We start from the raw sequence: 8590 nt of genomic DNA, 5'->3' as shown, positions 1-8590 counted from the left end.
AAGACTACATATCCTGTACCCTAGATTTCACTTAAGGTTTCAGTTATGGAGGCTGAGATAATGTGTTGCCTTTAGTCCCTCTACATCTGAACTGATGCTTCCTCTTAATTCTGTTCCTCTTGCTTGCATTTCTATCTTCTATTTTCTCTAGTTCTATCCCCCCATTAAAACTAGATTTTGGTAGTATGTGTGTGTGGCGGGGGATAAAGCTCATGTCTCTAGTGAAGGTAATATTTTCAAGTACAGTTTTGCTAGAAATTATTCTCCTTATGACTTACTTGAACTAGTATTAACCTTTGAAAAATCTATACCATAACAATTTGTGGAATTTTTTTTCAAGCTCTAAAACAGGTTAACACATGTAAAAGAGAACTTTTTGCCCTGTGTTCAAGAGTTTCAAATATATGTTCTATTATATATTCTAGACTTAGGATGGTTTGAGCTTCCCCACAAGGGCCACACCTGATTTTCTCTTCTTTTCAAGTCAGCTCCTGAGACTGTTTCTCAATTGCTCCTCTTACAAGAACCAGACCCAGAGGTGCTTTATTTTACAGTTTGATGAGAAATTCAGTTGTCCTTGCATTTGCCAGAGTTGGCATCTTTTCCTGAAAATTCCATAAGTTGAACCAAAAAAAAAAATCACATGAAAAAGTGATTGTTCTATCTCTTGCTGGCAAAACTTACTCTGACCTCTCTCTGCCTAAAAGCCAGGGCTCCTCTAAGATCTCCTTTCTCCAAGGGCAGCTGTTTAATGTCCTATTTCTTGTTCTGCGGTTTTAACTTGCTGGGAGCAACCAAACCATGGTGATGTGGATTCCCCCCAGACTAGTTTGACTTCTCATGAATTCCGGTGGGGAATACTCTCAGCAAGATAAAAAATACTACAGCCTAAGACACTTTCTCCTCCTGTCCTTGGCATTATCCCCCATGCTCAATCCCAAGGTCTCTAGGTGGCTTAAACTGTTAGAATATGTTTTGCTCACACACAAAAAAAGTATTTTAGAGGTAGTTTGGTCTAGTATTATTAAACACACAACAATTTGAGACTCTGTGTTCCTTGCATGTCTCCTCGCTTCCTCACAGGGTCACAGAAAGGCTGCCACGGCTCCCAACATCATACACACTACTGGATAACATGCAGGATGAAAAGAGAAAAGGATTTCTCCTTGTGAAATTTCTCTTCTATGATTATCAGAGAGAAATATTTTTCACAGGCTTCTCCTCTATTCCCAGTGCCCAGAATTGATCTTCATGCCCAAAACAAATATTCAAGGGAAGCATTAAACTAAGAATCTGGCATTTAAACCTCTTCGGCAAGAGGCATGTTCTGCCAGTGGAGAACATGTAGTAAATTAACTTTTGCAAAAGCAAACAAATGTCTGTTGTATGCTACCATATGAATACACCACAGCTCATTGCTCAACTGTTGTCCCTTTATGTAGTTTACAGGCCTTTGGTCTTATGAACAATTCTGAAACGAATAGAATCATAAACTTCTCCTTTGTTGATATGTGTAACAGTGTAAAAGTCTCCCTATAATATATAGTGTATACCTAAAAGTAATGACTGTGGAATATGATCTATATTTTTTTGTTAAAATGACTATGCTGTTTATCAATGGAACTTTATTAATTTATATTCCCTCTGGCAGTGCATAAAGCCTTCTGTTTTCCTGATGTCTTCTTTTAGAATTGACATTCTCCACGTCTTATTTTGCGTTTTCATTGTGATGGACTGTTTGTGTTTTTCTGATTGCTAGTAAGGGTAACCATCTCTTTGTAAAATTATTGCTATTATTTCTTACCCTTTGGCTAATTTTCCTTGCTTTTGATGAAATGTGTGTGTGTGTGTGTGTGTGTGTGTGTGTGTAGAGAGAGAGAGAGAGAGAGACTCATATAATGATTAGTTCCAAGAACTACATGTGTATGTGTTTGGGTATGCATGTTTATATGTGTAATATTTGCTTACTAGTTGTGAAATCCAGATTTAGGTAAGTTATTCTTATCAAAATTTGCAAATAAAAAAATCACTAAGCTTCCCTCAAGGGGAATAAAATATTAAAGCAGGTTAGCAATATTCCCAGGGAATCTGAGAAGGAGGAAAGGCAAAACTTCTAACAGTGACAATTATAATGCCTCTCAGGAGATACTGACATTATTTTTCCAGTTGAACATCAAATTATCAAACAAACCGCTGGGCTTTTGCTTAAGTCTGAAAAAGAGAACTGGAGGGGCTGGGGTTGTGACTCAGTGGTAGGGCACTTGCCGAGCATGTGTGAGGCACTGGGTTCAATTCTCAGCACCGCATATAAATAAATAAAATAAAGGTGCATCAACAAATTATGAATGTAATACACTCCTCTATTGTGATGTATGTAAGAAATAATAAAAAAAAAATAAAACCAGTTTTTTTTTTTTTTTTTTAGGAAGAAAGAAAGAAAAAGAACTGGAGAAATGACAGAATGGAGACAGCACACAGCCTGCCTTCCCATCTTTTTGGCAAAAATGCCTTGAGTTCCCACAGTTTCAGTCTGACTGCAGATTGTATTTGGACACCAGTCACCAGAACAGTGCCTGACCAAACACTGGTTCATGAGCAACCATGAGCAACCATGCCCAACCTGATAAGGGAAAGGACCAAGGATAGGAGCTAAAGGAGAGTGGAAGAGGGCAAGCCAGAGTTGGGGACATTGCAGGGCAGAGATCCCAAAGATTATTCTGGAGTATTAAGATGCATACACAATACAAAATCCAGTATTTGAACTCCTCCCCTATGAAACACCAGTCTGTGAACTCACTTTCTGTGTCTCACATTCAAACTCTACCAAAAGAGTATCTGGGTTAAATAGTTGGCCACTATCAAGTGCCCCTGCAAAGGAGAGTAGTGCCAGGCCATCTCTCCACCTATAGGCCACACTATGAGGGCTGCTTTCAGCAGAGACTTACTCTTAGTCAAACTGTTATGGCCGATACCCAGCCCTGAGGGCTGTAGCATGCCTGGTGACTATGATTCAGACAGAGGCTTGGAGCATCACAATCATGCTAAGGTTACTCAGAATGAGACGGTGTAACTAAGAAGCAATGTGCTTGGTGTGAAGAGGACACAAGGCAGATGCTAATGCTGCCACTGCATTTGTACTAATCAACACTGAACATCTCATCTCTCCTTCCTTATTTCTGGATGCAACTCAACCAATTCATCTTTTAATCACAGACTGCTTTGTCTTTTATTTATTTATTTATTTATTTATTTATTTATTTATTATTTTACTGAGAATGTAAAGCAGATGCTTTCTAATTTCAATTGATTCTCTGGAATAATTCTTTAAGCTATTGTCTTTTTTATTTTAATTTTTGTGGTGCTGGGGATTGAACCCAGGGCCTTTTACATGCAAGGCAAACACTCTACCAACTGAGCTACATCCCCAACCTTAACTATTGTCTTTTGTATCATGAGTTCAGGGGTCTTTTTGGCTTTATGTTAAAAAATTCTAAGCTTCATGTTGGATTACTTCTGTCTTCTCTTTCTTGAATGATGAAATATCCACACAGACTTGGAGTATCATACATAGGGTCTATGACTTCACTCACCAACCAATAATTGTTGGAAGTAACCTCTCATTTCTGAAGATACTAATTACATATTTGGTGCCTACCTAACATAGTTATCCATAACCAGGGAAAAGATATTCCTTCTCTAGCCTACTTCTATAGCTATTAAATAATTCTCACATATTTAGGAGTAATGTGCTTTACTCGTGGCAAAAGTGCTCTCTTTCATCTAGGAGGAGTGACAAAAAGAACCCAACCATGAAAGGAGGAGGAAGAAAGAGTGATGTTAGTAGGAGAAGAACCATTTCCAAAAATATAGCAAGCTTATGCTCAAGGCACTGGAATTGGCAGAACAATAGCTAAGGATACTGCATATTGATTGGAGGGAGTTCAAGAAAATGTGCAGTGATGTCTCTGTGGTTTGATTTCTCCAAGTTATGAAATTCAGCAGACAATTGCAAGATTGGTCTGCACTGTATTCCAGCAATTTTGTGGGTGGAATCTCAGAGGAAAGACTTCATTATAATTTTTATTTACTCTTACAGTTGAGTAAGTTGGTAGATAGGGCTTCTGAAGTTAGCACTGGTACAGCATTCAGTAGAATGGAAGCATCATCCAGGCCATGAATGAACAGTGAAGTATTTCTCTTTCCTGTGGCTTAAATTGTAGGCTAAACTCATGAAGATACCATTTAAAAAATCTGGGGAAATCATCTTAGGGCACCTCAGACAGATAAAGAGGAAATAAACAGCATGGTTATGAAATAGATATGCCTTCATGGCAATAATCAAATCATCTTAGGAGCAGGAATCCACATTCAAAAAACATTTCCCTGCCTCCAGATGTAGGAACAAACCAGCAAGCAAAGCATAAACAAATCCTGTAGGTAGGAAAATGACAAACTTAAAAATGATCTGGGGTGAATTTGCATCCAGAGGGATGTGTTTTTTTTATACCAGGCAGTACTGGAGTGAAACCTGTTTTCTACCTAGAAATTCGCACAAAGCTTTTGAGTCTTTGTCCAGAAAGATACTTCAAAAAAGAAGCATGATACTCATCCAACTGACTATCTTCTTCATCATCATCTATGTGCTTGAGTCCTTGACCACAATTGCACAAAGCAGCTTCATGGTTGCAGTGCTGGGCAGAAAGTGGATGCAGGTCAAAAGATTGTCATCAGTGGAAATGATCCTCATCAGCCTGGGCATCTGCCATTTCTGTCTGCAGTGGACATCAGTGTTGAACAATTTTGGCTCCTATTTTAACTATAATTACACATTTTGGAACATAGCAATCATCTGGGAGTTCACTAATATTCTTACATTCTGGTTAACCAGCTTGCTTGCTGCCTTCTACTGTGTCAAGATCGCTTCCTTCACCCATCCAATCTTCCTCTGGCTGAGGTGGAGAATTTTGAGATTGGTTCCCTGGTTGTTGCTGGGTACTCTGATACTTTCCTGTGTAGCATTCATCCCTTCAGTTATTAGGAATCAAAAACAGATGCAATTAATCACCATGAAGCATTTATCCGGAAACAGCACTTGGACTGAGAGATTTCACCTGTTTGAGCAGTATTTTTTCAAAGCTGAAACAATTGGTGTGCTGCTTGTTCCCTTCCTCCTGTTCCTGGCCTCAATGGTCTTAGTTATGGCCTCACTGATCCGGCACAGGGAGCAGATGCAACAACATAACTCTGGCCACTGCAACTCGAGCACGCAAGCTCACCGTACTGCCCTGAAGTCTCTTGCTACATTCTTCATAGTATTCACCTCTTATTTTCTGATCTTAGTAATCCAATTTGTAAGTACAGTATCTGGTAATGGATCTTTGTACTGGCTCTGGGAAGCCATCATCTATGCTCTAATTTCTATTCATTCTACTTCACTGATGCTGAGCAGCCCTACATTGAAAAGGGTCCTAAAGATGAAGTGCTTGGGCCCAGAGGCTACCTGAGAAGCCAGGTACTGACCTCAGGGAAAATGGGAGTTTGCCTTGATCCAGTCAATATTGGTAGCCCACATTGCTCTTGATAATCTCCTGTGTGATTGCAGTCCACCATGAATGTAAGCCTTTCTCTCATTCTCTGTCATCCCCAGCCATTTGTCTCTAAATAAAAAATTCATTCTCTGTTCTGTTCCACTCCTTTCTTTTTGCGTCCACAATCCCCAGGTTGATCCCAACATTCTCATGACTGCCCCATCTCTTCTTAGTCTATGTCATATCTGGAATCTTAAACACAGTAAATTCTATGCATGCCAGTCCCAACCATGTTGTGCAACCATCATTTTATCCTTGTCATAATTGCCGATTTCTTCACAAACTAACAGGAATATTTTCATCCCAAGAATATATTTCCCATACCCTGAATGCTTCCCAAATAAGCCTTTAATTCATTTTCTAATTTCAATCAAGGAAAAGTCTAGCCATTGCCCTTGTGCACCTGCTCTGTATCTTCTCTCTTCTCTCTTCTCTCTCTCCCCTCCCTCTCCTTTCCCTCTCCCTCTCGCCTCCTCTGTTTCTGAACCTTTATCCACTAATACAAATCACCTTCCTTATCTGCTTCTCTTCCAAATGCTGTGCCTTCAATCCTTTAAAACTTTCAGTCAAAATTTAATTCATTTCATTTGTCAAGACATTCATTTCACTGTTCCCCAGAACTGCAGGCTACTTAGCCAATCTAGCTCATCCTTAATACATCAATAAATGTTGATGATTTAATTTTGTCAATAACGTGGTTTTACATTGGCTTGATTCTTGTCTCTCCATCATACTATAAGTAGGAATAAACTTTTTGGAAAGATCCCCATATTGAAACATAACTTTATTATTTAACATACATAACCCAAATGGCTGGGAACCACTCTTGCTTCTCTTACTTCTGATGTTGGCTTAGACTTTCTATACTCTTTTATTCTGTGCTACATAACAGTCCAATGTCCTCCCCAAATGAAAAAAAAAAAAAGAATTACACAGTAATCCATTATACAATACTTATAATAAATTACTGTTGTTTAAAAGTCATTTCTACCTCCATGACCCAATAGGTTTCTCTGATACTCCTTTCCTCTGCAGGGTCTAATCTAACCTCCCCATCTCATTTTCTACCTTATTTCTCTGCTTTTCTCCCTCACCCACAAGCAATGAAGTATCTTGGTCACGCTCAACCCCCTGCCTTTGAATCTCAACTTCTATCTACTCCAGGCACTCATCAAGGTATTTTTCCTAAAGACAATTATATTTCTTATAACATTCTGGTGCCAGGGATGGAGAATATAAATTTTCCACGTTTAATGCAGGTTGGATATGAGTAATGAACTGAACTTCTTGCTTTACTGTTAGAAGACTAAAGAAACACCTCTACAAAGCAAATCATCCTGCAATAAAAAGAAAGCAAGTATCTCAAGTTTGACTGTGAAAGAAAGGTCCCTGAAAAGGAGTGGATATTCTGATTCAACTTTGGGTCTATCACTCAGATTTCTCTCTATACTAAGTTCATATGAAAATGTGAGTATGATAAAAAAAAAAAAAAACTGAAAGACTACGTTCACCCAAGACTTTTGTGCCATTTAGCATCTCTCCACAGCATTCCTGCACAGCATGGCAAGTAAGCATACTGCCCCACTTGTAGCAGCAGTCTACACACCCCTGGCATCACCTGGGCTTCAGTGGTTCAACTGCAGCCAAAGGTGAGATGGAGACTGGTGGATGCTGTAATGTTTGGGGAGTAAACTCATAACTACCTGAAGTGAGACTGAGTGGAAAATGGCAGGGGAGGTAGTTATTGACATTATAATAGCTGACCAGGGACTCCCAGAAATGCTTTGGAGGCTGATAGAGGTGGGTTCCAAGGACTCAGAATCCTGTTGGAATGGGTAAGGCAATAACCATTTAAATGTGTCATTTGTACCATGTCCAGAGAATTCTTGAATCCTCTCAAATCTCAGCAGGAAAAAAATAGAAACTGTTATTTCCATATGTATATAAATAGAGAACAGGCAAGAAAAGAATACCTTCCCCCACCCGACCCCACTCCTGTCACACACCCAGATACTATTTCAGAAGCTGTTACATACTTTTCATACTCTTGCTATCTTCTTTTGAATAAAGTGTAATGGAAAAGTTACCCTTGACATGCATGAGATGGGGGTATTAGAAGCAATCAAAGGGATCCAGAAATCAGAAAAAAATAAAATAGAAACAAATGAAAGCTACCCTACATATCTGTGGTACCCACTGGTTCATGAAAAGACTTTACATACATTATTTCATTTTAAACTAAAGACAGGTCAAGATTACTCAATCCAACCTAACTGAAAAACAGACCTAAGAAGATCAAATGATTTACCTAAATTCATACTGCTAATGAGCACCAAACCAAAAGCCAGCAGAAAAGAAAAGAGACCAAGAGATAAACTTTAAAGGAGCAGAGTTTTAATTTGGAAAAACAAAAGTTGGAATATAAAAAGAAGATACATTAGAAAGAATAATTGAGAAGTTGTGACTAAAAACAAGGAAATTTTTGGATCTTAAGAGAGATCTTAAGTTAGATACATGATTAAGGCACTAAGAGGCTGATGCACCTGCATTGTCCAACTTATAAATATTCTTCCCTATATAGTGTTCATTATTCACATACAGTGTGCTGAATGATAACTCACAACAAATGGAGAGAAGATTTAAAAAGTTATGTTTCTGGATTTGGGGAACAAATAAATAGAAGCCCAGGGGTAGTAGCAGTTAATTTAAGAGTAACACATTGAGTGCAGCAGCCTGGTACCTGAATGTGTATACCAATTCACACCAGATCATTAGCAAATGGAAAGTAAATATTCTACCTTTCACACAATGCCCAAGATCCTAATGAATGCCTGTGACACCGAGGAGACTGGCACCACCTGTGAATTCCTAATAGTGCCTGGAATACAGTTTTTTCCCAATTAGACACAATACAGATTTTATTCAATGCTTGATATTCTCTCTTCCCCACCCCTGTTCCTACTATGCAACACACACAAGGTCAAAAACGTCAACTGTACCTT

At 38.7% G+C, this 8590-nt stretch overlaps 1 protein-coding gene and 1 non-coding gene across 2 annotated transcripts; one reads left to right on the top strand and one right to left on the bottom strand.

Moving 5' to 3' along the window:
* Nucleotides 1–3353: 3353 nt before the first annotated feature.
* On the bottom strand, nt 3354–3427 carry Trnaa-ugc (transfer RNA alanine (anticodon UGC)). Its single transcript has one exon. It is a non-coding gene; the product is annotated as a tRNA-Ala (tRNA).
* A 1171-nt stretch (nt 3428–4598) lies between these two features.
* Tas2r16 (taste 2 receptor member 16) lies at nt 4599–5504 on the top strand. The gene has a single exon (XM_027926274.1). It carries the CDS (start codon nt 4599–4601, stop codon nt 5502–5504), a length of 906 nt encoding a protein of 301 aa, XP_027782075.1.
* The last annotated feature ends 3086 nt before the right edge of the window (nt 5505–8590 follow it).

The sequence above is a fragment of the Marmota flaviventris genome, chromosome 1, assembly GCF_047511675.1.
Source record: "Marmota flaviventris isolate mMarFla1 chromosome 1, mMarFla1.hap1, whole genome shotgun sequence".
In the NCBI taxonomy this organism is placed as follows: Eukaryota; Metazoa; Chordata; class Mammalia; order Rodentia; family Sciuridae; genus Marmota; species Marmota flaviventris.
This window is presented reverse-complemented; position numbering and strand designations above follow the sequence as displayed.

Excerpts from the sequence above, each read along its gene's own strand:
- Tas2r16 (XM_027926274.1), top strand. The coding sequence starts at position 4,599 with ATGATACTCATCCAACTGACTATCTTCTTCATCATCATCTATGTGCTT.